This window comes from Tympanuchus pallidicinctus, unplaced genomic scaffold (assembly GCF_026119805.1).
Source record: "Tympanuchus pallidicinctus isolate F22 unplaced genomic scaffold, pur_lepc_1.0 scaffold4, whole genome shotgun sequence".
NCBI lineage: Eukaryota > Metazoa > Chordata > Aves > Galliformes > Phasianidae > Tympanuchus > Tympanuchus pallidicinctus.
Window position 1 is genome coordinate 37,193,969 of NW_026294758.1, and position 25,309 is coordinate 37,219,277.

Here is a 25,309-nt window from a genome sequence, read left to right on the forward strand (position 1 = left end):
TTACCAGTGGTGGAATTAGATAAATACAGAAATAGTTCAATATGAATGCAAAGTTGTCAATGTAATTAAATAAATAAATAGGTAGATACTTTTTAACTGGGTAATTATAATTGAGTATGCTAAGCATAATAAATAAGATCATTTACATAAACGTACATGGCAGTATTGTCTCCGAAAATTGAATTATTGTATGAAATATCCATCTTGTGATAGAACCATACTAGGTAGCATGAAAAATGTGAAGATGTTGGTAGTTCTAGAGTCAGACCGTTGTAAATAAAAAATATATCTGTCAAACGTCAAAATAGAATAAATAAATAAAAAGGAATGGAAACACAGGTATAAAATTGGAGATAGAAGTTTTAAAGAATTCAAGTCAGCCCCTTTAAGAAATTACTCCAGATCTGAAGTTAGAAGGAATTAAATAAACCAGATATTGTTTAATCACTGCTGTTTTTGGAGAAGTTACCAGTTCATTTGCTATAGTTATACTGCTGAGCTATGAGACAGTTCAATAAATCAATTCAGGCTTGATGGATTCTAAAAACCATTGCAATGAGTGAGTGGAAGAGGAAAGAAATCTCTTAGTATTCCCTCTTTGACAAAAGGGTATGCAAAGAGCCTAAATGGATGAATGGTTGATTAATTCTGCCAGAAATTTTCTTGACAGCCAGAAATGTGTTTTTGTTACCATGTTTGCATGGGAGCTTTTTGTAAGGTATGAATTATGGCATACAAATTTACACCTGAGGCTTGTCTGGGTAAAATGGACTGCTCATGGTCAGTATATGCATGCTCGTGATGTTTTTTCTTATGTTTTAATTCATCACTCTAGCAAGTCAGCCTTTTCCTTGTTACCACTTACTAATCAGTCAAAATTGAAATCAAATAAATATTGTATGTGATTAAATGAGCCTTGTCACTGAAGTAGTAGGTTGTGGGTTTTTTTCAGTATTTTTAATTGTTTTACAAGCTGTGGAAAAATCAGATGAGATTCCTAAGCTAGGATGACAAAGAACAACAAAACTAAGGAGAATGAGAAATATATGCTACAACCACATGGTCTGTTGATTAGTGAGACATAAAAATGCCATTTCGTTTTTTTATTTTTTTTCATCTTATAAGTTTCTGAGGGGAGTAATGTATTACATTGCATATACACTACTTTAGCATAGAGTTTTTTTCTTCATTTTGTGTGAATTTTTTAATATTTTGTATAGGTGATGTTTTATTATGCAGATCTCAGAATTCCTTTATCTTTACCTTGTGGGTACCTATACTTGTGCTTTCCAAATAGGAAAGTTCACTCTACATGCAGTTAGCATACGAAAAATATGTTCATACTTAGTTTATCCTTCAAAGTGGCCTGGAGAGAGTACATTTTAGCATAGTAAATTGCATTTACCAATAGTTCCCTCCTTGCAGCAAAAGTTGTATTGCTATGACTGCAAGATCATCCTTTTTTTTTTATTATACAGTCTGACGTTAGATGACATACTTGAAAAAAGTGGTGGCATTTAGGCATCTAAATTTGAAAATTAAATCTATGTGCTTTGCTGTGTTTTGCGCTCCAAAATATTTAGTGCCCTTCAATTGGGGAAACAATTGAAAAACAAACAAAAAACAAACAAACAAAAAAGCTTAAAAATGATAGTTTTATTTTTGTCAGTCACAATTTTCTGATTACAGAATATATTCATTAACAGTGAGAGAAATTATAAACTTTGAATTTGGGAATGAGCAAGGGTCTTCACTGTTAGCTCACTAGACCAGATGATGAACATTCGTTCTTTAATTCCTGCGCTATTTGTTTATTTTTTTGCTTCTTGTTTTAGCAGTTGCACGCACAACAATATGCGCTTTGTTACCTATGCTTGATTATATTAATTACTTGATGTTTATATCACGCAATAGAAGCAGCACTTTCTCTGAATATCTTGAGCACTTCTGATCTGTTTTGTTCTTTTTGTATATGTGCACATGCACAAGAAGGCACAACAAAACTAGTTTAGACAGCTGAGGTTGTGGGAGGTTGTTTTTCTTATGGTTAAGAACTGGCATTCCTTTTGCTGAGGGTAGAGTTCCAGTTCTTGCTTTTGTTAGTGATCCTTGCTGATCACTTCTGAGCACCATTTGCAGGTGCTCCAGTGGGAGGGTGAGTGTTCTAAACTGAACAGGACACTGTGATGTCCTTCTGATATATGCTATTGTAATTTCTCATGAGACCTATGGTGGTACCCTAATTCAAAACTGTTTCAGCTATCTGAAAATGTGTAATAAAGATTACACAATAATAAAGAATATAAAAGAAGGTTAGCTGATTACCTGAGCAGCTTTTTTAAAATTTAAAATATTTTTTAAAATTTTGTTTATTAGAGTGGTCAAGCCTGAATTTGAAAACACAGAATTTTAACTTGTTTAAAGCACGAGGAAAAGTTGTTTAGTTACAATCTTCTTTCACAAAGATCATTGCTAAGTAATATTAACTGAAAGTAGACCAAAGGCGTAGAAAAGGCAGTTGGGCACGGAAGTGGCTAAACGCAATTAAATGATCATGTTTTGTTCAGTGAATCTTATTACAGATGAATTCTTCTTTCTTCTTTGCTTTATTTTTTGAGTTTTGACTAAGGTGATTGAAACTCTAAAAACAGAGCTCTTATCTACGGGATGGGGACTGAGATCAATGCTGAACGTCTTAATCACGTATTCTGTGGAGTGTTTTATAGTGCAGCACTTCCTGGTTACATTTCCTACAAAGTTCAGTTCAGGGAGCTTAAAGGTTAACATCAGTTGTAATAGGGGACTCTGTAGGACATGGTTGCGCAAGCTTGCAGGTAACCGTTCTCCCCTTGTTCAGTTTGGGATTGATATATTTTTCTCTCGGGAAACTTTAGGCAGCAGCCCTAAGAGGAAAGTGTTAGAAACTGACAGCAGAGTTGGTGGCTACTTATGTTCTTTTCAGAAGATAGATAAATCCGGGTATGGCAGAACTGTCATTTCGTAGATTTAAATGTATAGCAGATAAGTGGATTCTTTTCTTACAGGAAAGAGAAATTCTGTGTAGTTTTAACTGCGTTTAACCAGTTAACTGCATTTTAACCAGTGATGTTGATACAAAGAAGAAGTTAAACAGTAAATAATCTGGTGTAGTCTTATAGGTATTATTCTGTTTATACTGTTTTCTGCTTTTAGCAATCTCACCTGGAAACCTCTATGCAAAATTGAGTTTATTTTGCTTTTTTTTTTTTTTCTTTAATTTTTATTTTATGTGGGGGCTTCTAGTAATTAGCTAGATTTACAACAAATGGCACACAGACTGTTAGCTCTGCATGTGTGCCATAACATTGGTGTTTACCCTATTATATTGCAATTTCAGTAAGTCATAAAGTTTTATCAGTGATCACACAGAAACAAACTGGGATACAACAGTACTGACCATGAAATAGTAAGAAAATACAGTGTTAAGCAGTGTATACTGACTTCTGGATAGTGATAATTGTTTTGGATGTGAAAACTGTAATGAGTTGCAGTGATATTTCTCATTTATATTTTGTGATGGCTGGGTATTTTTAGCAAATGAGTTGTCAGCAGAAAGGCTTCATTAGACCCATCAGGGTATCTGCCCATGAATAACGAATCCCAAACTGTACTGACAGTTTCCTTGAGCCAAAATGATGGAGCATCTCTGACAAAAGCCATATTGTGCTCTCCATGTGAGGAATGTGAAGAACAAAAGAGACAGTTTGTTCTTAATTTGATCAGGTTAATATTGACACAGTTAGCTCAAAAGAATCAGAAGCGTGTGTAATGTACATTTACAGTGATGACTTGGGTAATTGACTGTTGGCTTCATATATCAGAAAGTGTAGAAAGGGAGAAATTATCAATTCTCTTTGAGTATTTTTTCAGAGACTTTGCTTCTTTTTGAGGTCTGCACACATTTTAGCTATTAAGTTCCTATAAGAAAACTGAGTTTCAGAGAAATAAGTTCCAGCATACAGCCTGCATAAAATTTGTAATGCATTTCACAACAGGAGTGCATAATAACTGAATTGGTTGTGTTGCAAAATGCATCAAATTTCATTGATTTGTTGAGCTTTCATATTCTGTTTGCCTGAATGATTAAAAACCAAAACAAAACAAATTGTTTTGGAACAGTCCCCATGTTCTTAGCACAGTGTAAACTTTTAAAGTGGATTAGACAAAGCAAATGCATGGTTTCATTATAATTGCAAAGATACTCAACTTCTCCAATATCCACAGTGCTGTTCACTGATATATTTAATATCTATTATTGTCTATTTCATGTAAAGTACATTTCAAGTATACTTACAGTCCATTTTTTTTGTAGTAGGGTATTTGGAGGGCATTACAACTAATAGTGCTTATATATGCTGTTTACCTACTGCACACTGCAAATACGAATTAATATTTAAACCAAAACATACAAATAAAGAAAGGAAAAGTACTATAAAATGAATAATTTGACCTTTGTCATGCTTTGACCTATCTTGCAGTTCATTTCCTATTATACAAATTCATCAACACTGTATTTTACAGTGCTTGTAAATGATTTTGGGGTAAAAAGCAGCTTTTTCATTCATTTTTTGAAGGAGATGTTTTATCTTCTGTTAGTGTTTATAATACATACAACATTCTGGTTGTTTACTTAGCAAATTTGTGGAAGATTCCATATGTCTATTATGCGTTTCAATTTATAGTCTTTAGTAATTTTATGAAAGAATTTCTTGTTCATGAAAGTCTGTTTGAAGATTTGAGTGCTTGTGTTGGTAGCAATAGTTCAGAAGAATAAAATTTATGGAAATGTTGAGGTGGAACTAAGATAAGTATTAAAAATTGATCAGTAATATTTAATACTGCTAATAAAGTTACCTTTGCTTTGAAACAATGTTATTTAGATATTTTGATTCATAGTCAATCAGATAAATTGAGTCACGATGCTGTAAAATGTGTAATTCAATCTTGATTTTATTAATAGCTCAGGCAACAATATCTTCCAACAAATATACTTTTTCACCCATTATTTCAATGAGTTCTGTTCACCATTCTTTTCATTTGTGGACACACGTTAAATTAACAAATTCTGAGAAATATTTATTGTTGGTTACTAAAATGACTATGTTTGGGAAATCTTAGTAACTTATTTTCTCAGGTATTATCTGAATGTTAGTAAATGTTTATACAATAGGGTGATAAGCTTACATATTTGTCATGGGTCTGTAGAATGACAGCAGTCTTGGGTTTCATACCTCTGCTGAATAATGAAAATTTTGTCAGACAGTTGTCCGTGGTGTAAGATTCATCCTATAAAGTAACAAATTGGCTGTTATCACTTAATTCTGCTCAACTTGGCCTATGCTTTGATACACTTTAATGGCATCCTCCGTATTAATGCTGATTTTATGTCACTGTAAAACTTCTCTTTCCGTCTTAGATTTAAAAATCTAATCCATATATAATCTGCTTGTTTTGTTTGAAGACATGATATTTAATGTTAGCTCATCTAAACTGTTTCCTGTGCTGCTCTGAGTGTTTTATAGTAGGCAGTGCTGGTCCATTATTTAAAAGAGAAACAGACTTGGTAAGGTATCTTTAAAATACTGCTTTCTAGAGCTAATGTTTAACTCATTTAGATAAAATGGTGTGTGACATGGAAGTGCATCTGAAACAAAGGTATGTCATTGAATTCCTCCATGCACTGAAAATGGCACACATTCATTGATGCTTATTGAATGTTTATGGATACCAACAATGGATGTGAGCACAGTCTGGCTGCAGGTGGGCAAAAATTATCCCAGGCAGTGTTTCTTTCATGAAGTTTCCTGTTCAATCAGTTGATTTTGGCAGAAAATGTTTAATCCCTTGCCTTTTCAATCAATTCAAGAATATAGAAATAATTTAGAAGCTAAAGAATAATGAGGCTAGAAGGCTGAATGTGTACTAAACCTGTCATTTATTTACCATGTCTACAGTAGTGAACACCTTGTACAATGAATCTGCAGTTGAACTATGAGCTTCCTGGGTGTGAGTGAGCAACTGGGTGTGACTGAACAGCTGAGACGTAGTTGGACATTCAAACCTTATTCACCATAGTTCTTCACCTATCTTCCTATTCAGAATTTATATGTGAATGTCCACCAGTAAACTGCTAGCTGACTTCTGCATGGTTTAAATGTAGATCAAGTTATTGTTCTACGTATTACAAACATCAAAGCAGAATTTCATTTCTAATCTAGGAAGGAATCTACTTCCAAAATTCTTGGAAAAAGATATTTTTTTGAAGTTCAACTTATAGGGGTGGGAGAGGCATTTTGTGGGCACATTTGAGCAGATTAATAAATAGTATTTGTATTTATCTAACCAAAACAGTAATTTATCAGGTAGGAGACAGATGCAAGGGAATAATATGCCGATCTGCATATACAGTTGTTTTGTATTTATGATGAACTGCTGTTTATTCAGGGCCAGTGTAGCTTGGCAACATCACAACTATTATAGCATATGACACTGTGTTTAACTTGAAGATAAAAAAAAACTCTCAAATACAAATAGGAACATAAGGGAGAAAATAAAGTTTCTGGTAATTTCTTCACTAGCAATTTTCAGAACTGATGACTGAAGTGGGACATTTGCTCTTCATGTGTTATGGCCCCAAGAAAAAGAATGGATAACACTGCAAAATCTAGCTAATTCTGCATTGCACTAGTCTTAGGGGAATGGTGCTTGAGCTGGGGGTAAGGCAGATGATTCAGCTGAAGTGCATCTGTGCCAATGCACACAGCATGGGAGGTGGACGTGATTGTGCAGCAGGCTATGACCTAGTTGCTATTTCTGAAACATGGTGGAACCACTCATGATGGAGTGCTGAGATGATTGGCTACAAGCTCTTCAGAAAGGATAGACAAGGAAGGAAGTGTGATGGTGTGGTTCTTTATATTACAGTGTTTTGATGTTGAAGAGTTGGGAATGATAAAGTTGAGTGTCTGTGGATAAGGACTGGGGGAAAGGCCTGTAGGGGTGACATCTTCGTGGGGTCTGTTACAGACCATCTGATCAGGATGCGGAGAAGGACGAGGCATCCTGTGAGCAGCTTGCAGAAGATGCACATTTGCCAGCACTGGTTCTCATGGCAGGCTTCAACTTCCCTGATATATGTGGGAAGTATAATACAGCAGAGAGGAAGCAGTCCAAGAAGTTTCTAGAGTGCGTGGAAGACAGCTTCCTTACACAGCTGGTACAAGAGCCTACTAGGGATGATGCCCTGCTAGACCTGCTCTTCAGTAACGAAACTGATGAGGGATCTGGAGAAAAGGTCTTATGAGAGCGGCTGAGGGAGCTGGGATTGTTCAGTCTGGAGTAGAGGAGGCTCAGGGGAGACCTCACTGCACTCTACAACTTCCTGAAGAGAGGTTGTGGTGAAGAGGGATTTGGCCTCTTCTCCCAGGCAACAGACAGGACCCAAGGAAATGGTTGCAAGTTGCTCCAGGGGAGATTCAGATTAGACATAAGGAAGAACTTTTTCTCTCAGAGAGTGGTCAGGCACTGGAATGGCTGCCCAGGGAGGTGGTGGAGTCGCCGTCCCTGGCAGTGTTCAAGAGGCGTCTGGATGAGGAGCTACGAGATATGGTTTAGTGCTTGTGGTAGCAATGGTGATGAGAGGATGGCTGGACTAGATGATCTTGCAGGTCCTTTCCAACCTTGTGATTCTATGATTCTATAACTAGAGCCACTGTTGTGTATTAGTGTTTCTATTTTCACAACAGATACGGATGGAAAGAGTAAGAAAAATGCACTGACCTCTAAATTTCTTATCTTATTTCAGGACTGCCTGTTACACAGGAATCTTATTGGTGATCTGAAAGCATTCATATATAAATACAGGTTTGATGTACTTGTAATTTTGGCCAACTCTTTGTCAGATGAGGAGCAAACAAAACGGCAAATAGCAGTATACTCGGAAAACTTAGAGCTTGGCAATCAAGTAAGTACCAGGAAAAATAATTTAGAAGTATTTTGCTTTAAAAATAGTGATTTTTTTTTAAAGTATATGCAAAAGTTTAAAAACTAGGTGGATACAAGAAATAGCTACAGTTGGCTGGCAATGGAGTAGCAATTTGAAATGACTGCATTATAAATGTGATGTGAAATGCAAGATTGTGTTACTCATGATTGCTTCAGAACAGCCTAATAGAAAGATTGGATAGTCACTGGAAGTACAGTAAGACTGTACAAAACAGAATTATTTATTTTTTTACTGGTTTTGGCTTGTTTTTATATTTTAATATACAGTACACAATGTCACATAGGACAGTGATTGTGATCTACTCTTTTACAATGGGTCATGAACAATCATATAAATGGAACTGACCAGATTTCATATCTGTGTATTTTATCACTAAATAATTTAAGCTCTGAAATTAAGCCAAATTATTTCTAGAACAAAAGTTTATCCAAAGTCAAATGTTGTCTTTTTCCCATGCATTTGTCCCCAAATTGAGGAAATTACCACAGGGCAATTCGTTGTACCTTTGTCTTTTTCTTAAAACTTCTCATTTTAGAAACAGGTACCTAAAGGACCCTATTGCTTCAGGATCAACATAAATGTTTTTATTTTATGAACTTGATTATTCTAGAAATTCTTCTCTTACATACCCTTTATATATTTTAATCAGATTTCTTAAGGCAATAATTAAGAATTTGGATTTTCTTTTACTAATGAAAAATAAACTTGGAAGTCAAATGGAATCATTTCATGTAAACATTATGATCAATTGCATAATATATATTTTATGCCAAGCTTTTAATATTTCATTGATTTAGTGTGTAAAATGTCTGTTGTAAATAAATTGGAATAGATAGCTATGACTGTGTTGCACTGTGGAATAGACTGTGACCTGCTACCTATGACTGTAATTGCTTTTTAAACGTCCTGTTTTTCAACAGATTTGCTGCGAATTAGAAGAATGTCAAAATCCTTGCTTGGAGCTGGATCCACTGGAGTGTGGATGTGACCAGATTCTTATTTATCATCAAGAAAATTCTTTGGTTACCTGCGATCAAATTTTTCTTCTCATTAAGGAAGTCATGAATAGAAGACAACCAGAAATGGTATCAAACAGTAGAACATCTTCTACTGAAGCTGTCGCTGGAAGTGCTCCTCTTTCACAAGGGTCTTCTGGTATTGTGGAGTTATATGGCTCTGATGTAGAACCACAGACCAGTTCTGTCAACTTTATAGAAAATCCTCAGGATTTAAATGGATCCATTCAAGCCCATGTTGATCTTAATGTAGACCTTGTGAGTCCAGACAGTGGCTTGGCTACCATTAGAAGCAGCAGGTCTTCCAAGGAGAGCTCTGTTTTCCTTAGTGATGACAGCCCTGTTGCAGAAGGTGCTGTTTCCCATCATAGTCTTCTGCCTGGCTTTGATTCCTACAGCCCTATTCCTGAAGGAGCAATAGCAGAAGAGCAAAAACCTCAATCTAGAGACAGCAGTGGTAACTTTGACCTTTTCAATTTTGATCTAGCACCAATGGTTACAGCTCCATCTGAATCCTCTTCTCGTTCTGTTGACTGTTCTCCAGCAGATGACTATTTCCTTAATAGTGATTCGTCGGAAGGGCAACAACTTGCTGTGCAGAAAGAACGTGACGAAACAAACTTGCTAGAAAGTGATACGGCAAATTATTCAACTGACTTAGTTATGACAGCAAAAAAGGAAGATAGTTTAGCTGAATTTGATGTGAGTCCAGGAGAAATGTTTGAGAAAACTTCAAGTTTGATTAATTTAGTTGAGGGTGATACTTCCTCACCAGAAATGTTGAAATCTGCTGATTCAAGAATTCCCCCGACTCCAATGAACAGTCTTGTAGAAACTTCACCACTAGATAATGGGCAGCCTTTATTTTTCCCACAAGAAGTTATTAAAAAAATAAATGAAATAGAGGACACAAAGTGTTCTCATTCACGTGTCAGATATGGAAGCTGGTGGGATGGCTTTGACTTAGAGTCCCGAAATACTGATACATGGAGTTCAAGTGAACAAGAGTCTGTATTTCAGAGCCCTGTCTTGTGGAACAATTGTAAAGCAAGCCCACTGCTACAAGGACATATTGATAGAAGAGCATCAGATTCTGTTTTCCTCCAAAAACAGCCTGAGCAAATGGAATACACGACAACAGATCTGTGGGATAATCAGTTTAAACTAGATAATCAAAAACAAGAAAAAAAAGAGGAAAACAGTGAACATTTGTGTTTGCAAACTGCTTCTTCAGAGGGGACAGAACAAGAATCAGAGAGTTTTAATGCTGCATGGAAGATCAGTCAGCCAACACCTGTGATGTCAGATGCATGGTCCAGTGGAGAAGGAAAAGGAGACTCTTATGATGTCTGGATGAAGTTTGACGCAGAAAATATTGCTAGATCCTCAGAAGAACTATGGAATGTGTCCAGACTGGATAGACAAAAAAAATCAGTGAATGTTCCTGAGAAATGGACCAGAACAAAACATAGTTTATCAGATTCTTCAGAAATTGTAGCAGACAATGAGACTGAAAACTCACCTACCCAGGTATCTCTACAAGCCTGGGATAAAAAAAGATGTTATTCCCTAGAAGAGAGTCAATCATCTGAAAATACAAATTCTGATATCAACAATATGCAGAATAACTCCACATTAGAAACAGAGAAAAAAGCTCTATTTGGCGACCCTAAGAATAGGCCAACACAACTTGAAAATGTGGAGACCTGGAATAGGTATGATAAAAACATCAGGAAAGAGGTAACGGAAATAGTGGTACCCTGGGATGATACCTTCTTATATAAACACTCAGATCTTTGCTCATCAAATATAGGTGAAGACTTAGCTGTTTCTCCACCAGACACCAATTACTCAACATCTGATTCTTATATATCACCTACATACGTGGAAAATGGAAGAGAAAATGAGGGTGGAGATTTTGCCCAAGAAACAATTACTGATAAATTGATAAGCCCAAATTTGGCTGAACTGAAAGAACTTGAGAAAGCAAATAATGAACTATTGTCTCCTGTAAACATGCCCTTTTCAAGATCGAAAGACACAGACATTTGGAGCACGCTCTTAAATAATGTTGATGCCCAATTACAAGAAAGAAATTCGAACAGTACTGCTCTTTCTACCTCTGCTAAACTGTTACTTAATTCAGAACAAGCAACAGATCAGTATTTTTCAACTGAGGTACATACCAATGAAAATACCTTTTCTGCATTCGGAAACAAAAGAGTTACAGCACTATACAATCAAACAGTGAATGACTTATCACCACCACAGAATGAAGGAAATACTGCACAAAGTTTAGCTGCAAATATAGAAGCATTGAGCAGTGCTCCTGTAGAAGACACAGGCACATCTACACCAACTTCAGATGCTGGAAATAGTTTGGATCTGAAAATATGTGATTTAGAAAGTGAGACATCGAGTAAGGAGCCAGCACAAAACACTCCAGATGTTGATGAAAAATTGAGTAGTCAGCATTTAGAGCAACATCTTAATTCATGGAATTTACAGACTGAGCAGGATTGTGAGAAAGACTGGGACAATGCCATTGTCATCTCTCAGGAAGGAGAAGAGGAATATAAGATAACAGATGAGACAGATGGAAAACAAACTATTACTGACATTTGCAGCAAACCAGCAGAAGACAGCAGTGAGCCTTCATGTAACACAGATTCAGAAGACAAAAGGTCAAAATCTGAGTTTCCTAGATCACTAGAAAAAATAAGGACTAGTTTTAGTTTGGAAGACTTTGTCACAGACAATGAGTCATTTTCCAATCAGAGTGATCTAATCAGTCAAGAGGAGAGGAAGGAATTGTCACAGAATGATGCAGAGTCTTCTTCAAGTGCTTCTGAGGAAGACAGAAATTATGAATCTCTTGGTGACTCCAGACCACAAAGTTACAGTTACAGTGAAATATTACAGCCTCTTACTGAGAAAGATGAAAAGGAGACTGTAGTGATAGAGGATGCAACAAGTCCTGAGACGGAAAGTATCTTTGAAAATAATTCTTCTAAAATGCCTGCAAAGTCAGATAGCTGGAATGACTCTGGAAAGAATGACTCTGGTTGCCGCTTACCTATGTCAATTCCTTTGATGAATGAACCATCAGAAACACTGGGAGATATAACAGAGGGCTCACATAAAGTGTTGAACCACCCACACATAAGCAATTCTAAGTTAGTGTCTTTTGAAAATAGCTCAGAACTAAGCAGCACTCATGAAAATATTTTCATAGATGAGTCTCCATCTACTAAATTTAAGAAGAGTCCTTCTGCTGGTTATGTCAGTGTTCCTGACATCACAGACATGTCTATGATGGATAATTCATTTTCACATGATATAGCTTTGGGGAAAAACGAAAATTCTGAAAATTTAGAATCTGCTGATAAGCTTTGCAGGGAACTGTGTGTAACGCTTAATAACAGTTTTCCTGAAACTGCTTGGAATGTACAGCAACATGAGGATTTTAAATCTCCTGGAACAAGTCCTGAAGCAAGTGAAGTCCATGAAATGGCAACCACCACAAGCAGCCTTTCAAAGGATATACAGATCAGAAGTTATTTGGAGGAAGATAATGTATGGGGTGATTCAATAGATGATTATACACACTCAAGTGGAACGAGCCCTGATTTAAGTGATGCATCAGTGAATGTGTGGGGTGAACTTCCAGTTGACAGTAATCACAAAGAAAAAAAAGATATGTGGGATAGTAAAAATGATAAAAATCTTAAGGAGGCTTGCAAAATCAAAGACTTTGGGAATAAAGATCAAGAACAATTTGAAAAAAGCACAGCACAGAATAAGGTTCCCAAAAGCTTAGATTTTTGGAATGCTCATGTAGATGATGATACTGTATCTTCTTTATCAAGTCCGGAACTAAATGAGGATTCAGAGAATTCAGAGGCATGTCCAGAAGAACTGAATGAAGATTCCACATATGAAAACAAGGAGCACAAATTATCTGAAATAGGTGCAGATTATGCAAAATCAAATGCAACAAGTCCTGAAGCAAATGAAGACAATTTGGATGCAAAAAATGAAGTGGCAGAAGACATCTTTGCAGATATCTTAAATAAAAACCCTGAAACTGTTGAAGTTCAGAATGTATCACAGGAGGACTTTAACGTAATAGAGCATAATGAGACTTCTGAATATTTAGATCAGCGTGAAACACTTCAGAATAAGGCTCAAGTGAGTCTTTGCAGCGAAAAAGTGGGTAGCACAGAAGGTTCACATTTGTATCAGATGAATGCAGATGAAACAATGACTTCTGTTGGTGGTAAAAAAGAATACTTTGCAGAAAGTGGTATGTGGAGTTTGTCATTGGAAGCTGATTTAGGAACTGATCAGAAATTCAGTGTAGGAACATTTGATTTTCCGTATGACAGTTCAGGATGGTGGAATTCACCAACTTGTGGAGAAAACCTGGTGGAAGACCAGAATTCGATTTCAAGTCACTCTGCAACATATCAAGTAACAAACAATAAGGAGGAGTCCTGTAGATCACCTGCACAAAATGAAGAGCTAACAGAAACGCATTCCACTGAACCAAATGATGGAAATCAGCCTGTTCACCTGTACTGTGATGTGGAAGAAGATGAAAAGATGAAGCTGTTATATCCTATGAATCTTTCTGATAGCCAAGTAAATGAAGACACTGAGGAGTTCAAACAATATGATCCTTTTATACTAGATGATACAGAAGAAAGGGACTTGAAAGAGCAGTTTTTTCCCACAAATGAGAGTAATCAACTGTCTTCACAGAATACTTTTTCATATGATCAACAAGATATGTCAAACACAGCAGATCAAAAAACCATAGTACATGATCAACCAGAAGACCATGAGGGAAATGCAAATCTCATCCCTCTAGAACAACAGCTAGACACTTGTGAAACAGTAGAACACAACCATCTGCCAGCTTTCACTATAGAAGACTTGTCTTTTGAAATGACAGAGAAGTCAAGTCCAATGTTGAATGTATTGGTTTCCCAAACTGCACTTATCCCAGATATTTTACAAGATAACACAAAAGAAGGTAATCAGTCATTTTCAATGGAACCTGACCTGTGGACTAGTGCTGAACAGCCTGTCACTTTGAAATCAGTTACTGAAAATCCTGATATATTAAATCATTGTGAACAAGACAGTAGTTCTGAGACGTCATACAGTCCAGATGTGTGCCAAGAGTATGAAGTTAAGCATGCCTCTATCCCATCTTCCCAGATTAGTGTAAAACCTGAAAGACAAGATGGTCAGATGACTCACATGCAGTCAAATAAGAGTAAAGAGATAGATTATGACACAAAGAGTCAGTTTGTAATGCAGAAGACAGAGGCTGAATCTAAAAGTAATAGTCCCCAAGACTGTGATCAGGGAAAGACTGATGAATCATATCGACTTATGTCTTCTAATTCTCAAGAGCCTCTCGAATTTGCAGTTTTGGAACATTATCTAGAAAATAAACCTGCTCTTAAGACAACTGAACCAGTCAACATCCCCAGTGAAGTTTTAGGAATGACATCATTAGATCTGAAAGATGCATTCCATGAAAGTTATATTCCTGTAAGTTATCAAGGAACACCAACAGATTTGTCTCAAATGGCGACCTTCCAGACAAACTTGGTTCCCATGAATTTAACTCTACCTGATAAAGCAGAGCAGAACTTGAAAGAAATTAGTGCTTTGGATGAAGCTGGAAAATATTCTGATTTTGAGAAGGTAGCAATAATTGGTGATGACATACCAGCAGAGTTCTTGGATGAATCTGAGAAGGGTTTGGAACATAACATCTGTAACACGTCAGTCAGTAGTATGACAGTGAGCACATGTGGTGAAATTAATATATTAGAAGTAGCAGGTAGCGAAGCAACAGAAGGAAAATCAAAGAATACACAAATATTCTTTCCCAAATCCTTTCTTCTTGGTGATAATGAGGGCTTTGAATCTAATTCAAATGATCAATTGAACATAACAAAAGAATGTGAAGACATAATTGAGAAAGATGTTCCTGTGTTTAAGGAAATGCCCAGCGACCAGTCACTAGTGGTGTACGCTCCACCGTTCCATGTGTCTTTTGATGCTGAACCCTCTAGCAGCAGATGTTCAAGGGGTGAACTCTTGTTAAAGCAGCCATTTTGTAACAATGTTTCTTATGAAAAGCCTTTACCACTAACTCCCTTGGAAGGTGATGAAGGCATCCTGATGACCAAAGAAAATAGCATCGAAGATCAGGTGTCTTTACCAGAGATCCTTCAGAAGAATCACATGTCAGAACCTTCATTCTTAGAGTCCCAAGAAGCTCTCAGAATTTCTGTGGTTTTGAAAGAAGCAGCTGATCTCGACTCACCGCCAGGTGGAGATAAAAGATCACCTGCTGGTAAGAAAACAAGAAAGAAATGTCTGGAGTATTACTGCTGAATGTTCACATATGTGTCCCCTTGATGTACAGAGCTCTGCTGTTGGGAGTAGTTCAAGCATTCTTCTTCTAAGCACGTTTAAACCTTTTGAACTTTCAAGTTGGGATGTTGTTTCTGTTGTTTGTGCAGGATCTATGGGACACTGAATCATTTTTCTCTTAGGAGTGATTATGGTGTTAATGTACAATCTTTAATAATGATTATGATATTGTAAAATTCAAGTACACATTAACAGAGTCTGTCAAAGAAAACTGAAAGGAACTTTATCTTACAGTACTGATTTAGCCATGGTGACTAAAATAGTAATTCAAAAACTAAAAAGAATTTCTGTTTGTCTGTTTTTTTAGAAACTGGTGCTACTTCCGTGCTTAGAAGAGAGAATAAGCCAAGAAATTCTTCTGAGAGCCCTGAACTGGAAAGTACAGAGAGTAAGGAGGATATGAGAATGCAAGTTCACAGAGATCCAGCTTCAGTAGAGATGGATTACATCCTTGTTACTGAGGAAGAAAATGTGCCTTCAGCAAGGGAAAGTGATTTTGTGTTTCAAGAGGCTGTTGTACCTGGACAAATAGAATCTAATGAAGGCTTTTCACGAAGCCCATTGGATACCTTTCAGTCAATCTCCATAATAAATGAAAGGGAAGACCAATCTGCTTGTGGGGCTGAATGGGACTTAGATGAGAGAAGCTCTTCTGTTGTGCCTCAAAAACTCGAGGATGAAAGGGAATCAGGAGAAAGATTTGGGCAAGATGAGGGTTGGATTATATTGGGCCAAAATGAAGTCTGTGATATATCATCTGGGGAAATTTCTGCTGAGTCAGAGATGCCAAAATTTGAGTCTGGACATTGTGGCAAAGTAGCAGAAACTGCTGAAGGGAAGGAATCAACTGAAACTCAAGTAGAATTTCAGGTAGAAACTTCTTTTACAAAATCATTTGAACACAAAAGCTGTGCTTCCTTTGATGCGCTGTCTATGACAGTTTGGATATCACAAGAACACATGCTTTTGTATTGCAGGAGGATGATGGTAATGGTGCCTGGGAAACAAATAATCAGCAGGAGCTTGGGAATAACACATTCACAGAACAGGAGCTGAAAGAAGAGTCTGTGCTTCTCAACAGTGAAAGAAAACTGAGTGAGAAATCAGGGTAAGAAAAAAAAAACCTATCTGTTTCTTTTCAAAAGTCTTCAGTTCTTCAGTTATCAGAGTTATTAAATTCTGTGAGATCATTAAGAGACATCAAGACTTTCAAGTCTGAAAGTTTTATTTATGTGATTTAAGTATCACTGTATTCCTCACTGTATCAAAACAGAATCTTGATTCTTGGTTGCTTGAGTATGAATCGAATTAGGATTCTTTTGTAATGCTGGAAGATCGTAAATCCACTTCCTTGCAGAAAAAATCTGCCTTTGACAAGGCAGATAACCTACATTGAAGTCTGAAATAGATGTGGCCGGGATATCTCCTGGGCTAGGTACTGGTGGTAATTCCTGTATAAATGCAGTGCAATGCCAGTGATGAGATTATGAAGGCGCTGAAGTGAAATATTATTTCTGCCTTGTGGAAAAATTTTTGGAATGAAGACAGGAAGCAGTAGACATGTAGGGTCAGAAGAAGATACGACTTTTAGAAGAAAGTAAAGGATGATGGAAAATTGCTATCCTTGTAGTTATTTTCAAACTCTAATCAGAGCTGAGCAACATTTTTCTCTGTGCAGGCTGGCTTGGTTGTTGAGACAGTTCTAGTGTATTTGCATCTCCCTCCAGGTGAATGTGCAACCTCTGTGTCTATAGCTTTAGTGACTTCCACCAGACGGATAGAGGGGTGACTGGACTCCATTTACTGGACCATTTTAGTGCTTCTGTTGCTGTCTTGTCTTTTACAAGCAGAGATTGTAACTGATCTAGTGATGCAAGTATGGAAGTCTGGCTTCATTTCTCCTGGACTGCAAGATCCGCAAGTGCTAAGGCTTGCAATTTTACATGATGGAAACTGGCTTGGTGTTTATATAGTGAAATTCTTGTAAGCAACAAAAGAAAATTCCCAGTAGAAAAGAGAGATGTCACTTCTTCACACTTCTTTCTCCTTTTCAGTTGCACTTACCCAAAACAGTGTGTTTGGTATGAAATGTGGAAAAATGCTGTTTTTCTGAAATACGTGACTGATTTTCTATTCCAATTTTTCCTAAGCACTTCAGTGTAGACACATGACATCCACAACTTCTGTTATCAAGTTCTGACTTACAATTTATTTTAAACATTTTTCTTCTTGTATTTTCACTAACAATTTCGCAATTTTAGAAATAAGCTCTTTTTCTCTCAAAGGTGTCATGGGTGTCTGTGATATTGTGATATTGCTAATAGCAAATACAAATAGTCTCTGACAGAAAAGTGCAGCTTTTTATTAACCCAAACATAGCACTTCACTGCCTATTAACATTTCCAAAATGAGAAGTTCAGTAGCTGTGATTTTATCTTCCCCCAGATCTGTTAAAATACCTCCCCTCTAAATATATTCGTACATTTATCAGTGTGTGTTAATAGCACAAGATCAGACACTGTAATAGCTGAGCTGTTTTTAATATGGAATAAGTGCTTTGTTCATTCTAAACATAATTTCAGTCTTAGTGAAAAGTAACAATATTTCTTGCAAGTTTAAACTTTATCATCTTAGGTTGTTTTAACACACAATATTTTGAGTTTTATTCCTTACAGCCTAGCACTGTCCCTGGCTGAAATTTCCTCATTTTCTAAGCACAAAACTGGAAGAATATATATGATGAGAAGGGCAGTGCTTCTGTGGAGCAATGACAACTTTTGATGGTGCAGGTTAGCATTTACTGTCTTCAAGAAAAGGGCAAAGGACAAAGAGTGGTGGGAGATACGTGCCACTGAATTCTGTGTTGTCTGAAGTAAACTAAATGCTGAGTGCTTGACCTTGAAATCATCAGAAGTAAAACTAGTTAGCATAAAACATTTTTGTTGCAAGCAGTACACCAAATTTTTAACTTATATTCTAGAAGGAAAAGCTGAAATATTGTAATTTTACACAAAAGAGAAATCTGGAAAAAACAAAACAACCCAAATCTCTAAGCAGCAGTTTTGAATCCACATTATTGTGTGGAAAAGTGTCTTGGGATTTCTTTATCTAGAAACACTAAACATTCCTTGGCTCTAACATGATCTGCTTGTTAGGAATAGCCCTGGAAACTTTCCTCACCACTGTCTTTGCTGGATTTCACTGGGAATTTATCTTTTTTTTTTTTTTTTTTTTGAAACAGGCAAGTAATTTCTAGTGAAAAGCTTTAAAAAGAAAAAATGCTTATCACCTCTGATCACAAAAAAACAAACAAAGAAAAACTAAGTAGGAAAGGAAAGAGCAGGAGTTCTTTGAATACTTGCATGTAGGCTCACAAATCTCATATGAACAAATTGGCTGTTAAATCCTTTGTCTTCCACAAAAAAAAATAAAAAATTAAATTAAAAGCAGCCAGATGCTGACCCTGCTTAAGTCACACTGACTAATTGCATATAGGCAGCATCCTGGGGTTTGAGTTGCCATGCTTACATGCTGGTGATGCTAATGTTCCAGAGAGGAAAAAAGAACTGTTCCAGGTGTCTGCTTTTAAATTACTTTTAAAATCAGCTGAATAGAGTTGAGATTTTGAAACATGAAGATACCTTGTGAGATCACTCAAAAAAGCCTGTGGTTTTCACATTTATAGTGACACAAGAGAAATAATCTTTATGGCCATGAATAAATAGGTATTTTGCACTTCTTTTTGCTATGGTTTATTGAATCCATTCTATGAAGTAATCTACCATTATTTAGGAATTTCTGTAAAAAAAGTAAAAACTTGGATCTTTTATATAATACCGTTTTTTATTCATCCAGATTTCAGATGTAGAATATTAATTATTCTTATGGAGTAGTATACTCTTTTCAACTCCTTCCTCAATTAAAGTCAAAACCATAAAATACCATAATATTTTCTCTAAACCACTAGGAGTATTTTCACTTAAATGTGTGGTGGAATGCAGTGCATCCTGTAAGGAAAGGAGACAGTGATCCTTGTTGTAGAAACTTTGGAAATTTCCATTACAGGATCTTTTTTATCTGAACCAACAATGGCTGTTGTGCATAAAAAATGTATTTTCAGGTGTAGCAGTGGTTGTTTCTGCACCTCTATCTCCCAGGGGTCAGTACTGGTGCCTATCCTGTTTAATATCTGTATTGATGACCTAGACGAAGGGATTGAGCACACCCTCAGTAAACTGGCAGATGACACCAAGTTAGCAGGAGGTGTCAATTTCCTTAAGGAAAGGCCCTACAGAGGGATGTGGTCAGGCAAGATAGCTGGGCTGAGATCAGTGGGATGAAGTTCAACAAGACCAAGTACCAGGTCCAATACTTTGGCCACAACAACCCCAGGCAATTCTTCAGGATTGGAGCAGGGTGGCTGGAAGACTTTGCGGAAGAAACAGACCTGGGAATGTTGGTTGATGCTCGGCTGAACGTAAGCCAACAGTGCGCCCAGGTGGCCAAGAAGGCCAGTGGCATCCTGGCTTGTATCAGAAATAGTGTTGCCAGCAGGAGCAGGGAAGCAATCATCCCTCTGTATTCAGATTTGGTGAGGCCACGCCTCAAGTATTGTGTTCAGTTTTGGGCCTCTTACTACAAGAAAGACATTGAGGCCGTGGAGTGTGTCCTGAAAAGGGCTGTAAAGCTGGTGAGAATCTGGAGCACAAGTCTTGCAATTAGTGACTGAGGGAGCTGGGGCTGTCTTGTCTGGAGAAAAGGAGGCCCAGAGGAGACCTTATAGCTCTCAACTACACTCTGAAGGAGGTTGTGGCAAGGTGGGGTGGGCCTCTTCTCCCACGCAACTTGTCATAGAACTAGAGGGAATGTCCTGAACTTGCACCAGGGGAGATTCAGGATGGACATTAGGAAATACATTTTCTCTGAGAGAGTGGTAAGGCACTGAACAGGCTGCCCGGGGAGGTAGAATCTTTGTCCCTGGAGGTGTTCAAGAAACAGTTTAGATCTTGTATTGAGGAACATGGGTTAATGGGGAAATATGATCTTGGAGGTCATTTCCAACTTTGGTGATTCTATGATTCTACTTAAGAGTAATGCAGCTGAAGCCCAGAGAAGTAAAGAAGAGCAAATAAGTCATTCAGCATCTGCATTAACAAATATTTATGGAGGCATAGAACCTTTGGTTTTGCGTTTTGTTGCTAGCTGTTACGTGCTGATAAGGTACAAACTCTAATGAGAATACTTTTCACCGTTACTATTATTCCTTTTTTATGAGAATTTCTTACAGATAGAGATTGGTTTACAGTGCAGTTACCTTCTCATGTTCTCATGTAATTTATAGCTGATTTTCACTGAACTTATAAGATGTCAATCTTTGGTCAGTTAGATAATGGCTTCAGACTTTTTAGAGGATTGAATAGATACACGCAGGTGACCCTACAGGTACCCATCAGTGTGGCTGTAGAGGCTTTGATTTGCACAGCTACAGTGTGATGTTGGAGGGCTACAAGCTTTTCAAGAAGAGATTGTCAGGGAAAGAGGGATGAGATTTCCCTCTGCATTAAGAAGAGGATACATTGCAGAGAGCTGCCTCTGAGAACAGCCGTGACCAGGTTGTGAGTTTGTGGATAAAAATCAGAGAGCAAATCAATTAAAGATATTTAGTGGTCAGGGTCTACAACAGGTCACCTGAACAGAGAGATTGTGTGAATGAGGCCTTTTTGCTTCATCTCCAAGATTTTTTATGCTTGCAGGCTATAATTTTGGCGAGAGTTTTCAACCAGCAGAATGTCTTCTAGGAAGGCAATGCCATGGGCTCCAAGCAATGCAGAAGACACCTGAGTTCACTGGATAGCTTCCTGGTCCAGCTGTTACACAAACCAACCAGAGTTGAAGTGTCACTGAACCTGGTGCTCACTAATGCAGAGGAGCTCATTAAAGAGGTTAAGACTGGAAACAATTTGAGCTGTAGCAATGTCTTGGTTGATTTTCTGATATGAGGAATACAGCCGTGGCAAAGAGCAAAGGGAATTATTGAGGGAGATTCTGCTGGGGGCTTTTGTCAGGGATGAAGGATTGGAGCAGAGATGACATTAATTTAAGGAAATAAGGAAAATTAAGAGACAGATTGAAGTCTTTGCGTCTACAGATCACTGCTCGCTTTGTTCTAATGTCAAACAGAATAGTGTTTGTTATATATGTGCTGTATATGTGTGCTATATATGTGTTGGATGTGCACATGTCTTGTCCATAGGGCTTGTATAGCAGTGTTGATAGCACAACAGTGTTCTAGTTGTTGCTGAGCAGCACTGCATAGACCCAAGGAGATCTCAGCTTCTCACACTGCCCTGATAGTGAGGAGCATGGAAGTATGCAGGAGTGAACATGGAGCTGGATGGGTTCAGAACCAGGACAGCTGACCCAAACTGGCAAAAGGGATATCCCATACAATAAGACAATGTGTAGAAGTGTAGAAATGGGAGGAATTGGTTGAGGGCAGCTGCCGCTAGGTATTAGCTTGGCATCGATCAGTTAACAGTGAGCAATTACTTTAAGCATCTGTTGTTTTGTGTATTCTATTATTATTATTATTACATTTTCACTTTCTCTTCTATCTTAGAAAATAATCTTAATTTCAACTCACGAATTTTACTTTTTTATTTTGCTTTCTCTCCCATCCCTCTGGAGAGCAAGGGGGTGAGGAGTGGGCAAGTAACTATGAGATATTTAGCTGTCTGCCAAGTTAAATACAGCAGCAGGATAGCATACTTCACTGCTGCTGTTACTGGAGGTAGGAATAAAATTTATGAACACTGAAGGTCATTTTGTTCCTAATAGAAAGCTAGCATGTCTTACATAACTCTATAAAGCTAGATGATGACGCAGTATTGGAGCGCCAGAGGGAGAATGCTAGCTTTTACGTATCAGCACACTTCTCACACTGTGTTTGTGATTGTGTATAACCGATCATTCTTGCTCTTATCTTTGTTATAGGAAAGGATTATTGTTTTGATTTGTTTTCAGTTGGAAAAGTTAGAAAGAACTGAGGGAAATGCTGTGAACTAGAACAGTAAGAAATAGTGAGAGTGCTAGAGATAAGGGCTCTACAGTTTGGAAGGTTTAGGGGAGATTTTGGAAAGCTGGTGGCAAAACTGAGCAACAGGACAAAAAATTTCTTTTTAACAGCTGTCAACATCCATTTAATCTACTAGAATAAATCTTCCACATAAAAATATAGTAAAAAAAAAAAAAAAAGAATTTATCTTTCAGGTCGCATGTTTTCAAAGAAGCAGGAATCAATCTCTTCTGCTCACTTATGTAGTAACAATTTGTTTGCAGACTTTAGCCAAAAGGGCATCAACAGACATTAATGATTCAAGTCCAGGATCAACCACCAATACTGCACTGAAACAATGGCAAAATGGAACCTGTTAAAAGAAAAAAAATATCGACTCCAGATGAGCAGGGATTTTTGTTAGTATTTTCCATTATTTTCTCAAAATGTCTGTATTATCACCCCCAAACCAGGATGAGGTAATGAAGTAGAGAGCCCAGGTTTGCTCCTAGCTTTAATGATCAAATCATGCTGCTATTTTTTAAGGAATCTGAAGGACTGAAAATCTGCAGTAAATTTAAGAGGCCACATCTGTCACTTCCTGTTTCTTTTTTCTCCCTGTGTACCAGTAGATCTGTAATCTTTCACTTCTACCGTTGGTTTATTAATTGGCCAAATTCACTAGAAAATGATTCCAGGCACTCTGGGAACTAAGCATGCTGCTTCAAGGATGCTTCCAACTCCTTCCTACCTACGAGATGATGGGCTTGAAATTTCTTGCTTGGCAGTACAATGTGTGACAGTTCACTAAGCACAAAGAGCAAAACCTGTGAAGGAAAGTTCATGCAAATAAGAATTTAATGCCCTGCAAAAAAAAAAAAAAATTAAAAAAATATATTAAAAAAAAATTAAAAATTAAAGATTCAAAACTGAGGTAAAGTTTTGATTGGGATGAGGCCAGTCTGTTAGGATTTCAGGCTCAGAGCTTGCTACTTTGGATGGGAGCTGTACTATTAATGTATGTTACACTATTATGTCTTAGGTCATTATCATCACTGTAATAATATACATTGTGGATTTCAAACTACGTGTCATGCATTGTCCTTTGTGAAAGTGTTGCTTCTATGTAAATAAAATAGTCACTAGGACACATTCAAAGCAGAGAAATTTCTGACAACATAGCAGTAAATTAAAACACTTTCTTTTTTAAAAAAATTAATTACAATCTATTGTAATATCAGTGAATCTCACCACTAACCTTATATTTTAAGTGATGGAAGTAATATGTTGTTCATTCATGCATTTTTGTAGCACCATTTCTTTCCCTGTACTTGATTTGGTCTTTGAAGTCATGACAACCATCTTTTTTATTATCAGTGTTGGGGTGGTACAGTATTTTCCATCACCATCTGGAGGTTGAAAATTAATTAAAACTAAAAACCCAGTTTTCCATTGCAGAGCCAGCTGTTAAACAATAGCAGCAGCCAATATGGTGATGATCCCATTTTTGTAAAAATAGCGTTAATATTTATATGCAAAATACCCCGTACATTAAAAACTTTTTAACCTTTTAGGAGGACAACAGTGCAGTGATAGAAAAAGAAAGGTCTACTTACTATTATTCACTTGAGATCCTGAGAGTTTATTAAATTGTGAGGTACAGCTGATAGATCCAATTTTTAAACCGGAAAGACATGGACTGTGTTTGTATGGTTTTGTGGTCAAATAAAAAAATACCTGCTATTCAAAACTCTACCTTTTTCTGAGTTAATTCACTATGTATTTTTTTAACCTATGCAATCAATGACAGAATTCAGCATTAGTGAGCTTTCAAGCTTAATGCTGTTGACACAGACTTGTCTTTGACAGTGAGCTGCAGTGAATTTTGTGGGTCCCAGCAGAGACTCAAAATCTCAAAGACAATCTGTGCCATTCTGAGTACACAGGTCAAAGCTGCAGCTTCCACTGCTTTTCCAATTTCATTCTGCTAATGACTTATATAGTATAGAAATACTTTATAGTTCTATTTCCTATGCAGCTTCTGAGTGCTTACTCTTGGGACTGAAAATAAATTAAAAATCGTCCAATTGAAAAAGTGCTAAAAATTATCCCCATATTTGATAATTTTACTTATTTAGGTGGCAGTAACATCAAAGATCACATTTCTGCAGCAGTGTCCTCTTTAGAAAGTATATTTTAATTTTAGTGATTATTTTTGTAGTTCTTGATGTTGGTCTGCTATTCTTTAAAATGTTGTGTGAGGACTGATTTACTAGAAGATCTGCAATAGATGTTTTCCAGTAGAATTACTAACATAATGAAGATCAGGGTGGAAACCACTGAATTTTTATTTATGGTGTTCTGTAGATGTTCATGGAGATGTAATGATAAAATAAGGTTGGAATTCTGTTTGTTTTTGAATGCTTATGGTTTAGAAATTAGATGTGGAAACATCTCCAGTTCTCATCTTCAAGTAGGGAACAAACTATCTGAAGGTTAGGCAGCCCTAGGGCCTGCTGCCTTTCTGTTTTCCTCTGCAGGACTATAAATAAACAGGATTTAAAGTTTGTTTTAATTTGGGTTGTCTACATCCAGAAGGCTTTCCTGAAGGAGACTGTGGGACTATGCTGTATGGGAAGCAGACCCCTAAAAAGCACAGTTAACAGCCCAGGCTATGAGCATTGCTTCTTGGTTTGGATGTGGTTTTACGTTGCCAGTATTCACCAGGGTTTGTGA

At 37.0% G+C, this 25,309-nt stretch overlaps 1 protein-coding gene across 3 annotated transcripts in view; it reads left to right on the forward strand.

Moving 5' to 3' along the window:
• PRUNE2 (prune homolog 2 with BCH domain) overlaps positions 1-25,309 on the forward strand; it is a 133,289-nt gene that overhangs the window by 71,987 nt on the left and 35,993 nt on the right. For all 3 annotated transcript variants that reach the window (XM_052700754.1, XM_052700751.1, XM_052700752.1), the window contains exons 7-10: positions 7,844-8,002; positions 8,965-15,439; positions 15,827-16,389; positions 16,497-16,627. In XM_052700754.1, the coding sequence (XP_052556714.1) occupies positions 7,844-8,002; positions 8,965-15,439; positions 15,827-16,389; positions 16,497-16,627 (7,328 nt within the window). The remainder of the gene's footprint in view (positions 1-7,843; positions 8,003-8,964; positions 15,440-15,826; positions 16,390-16,496; positions 16,628-25,309) is intronic.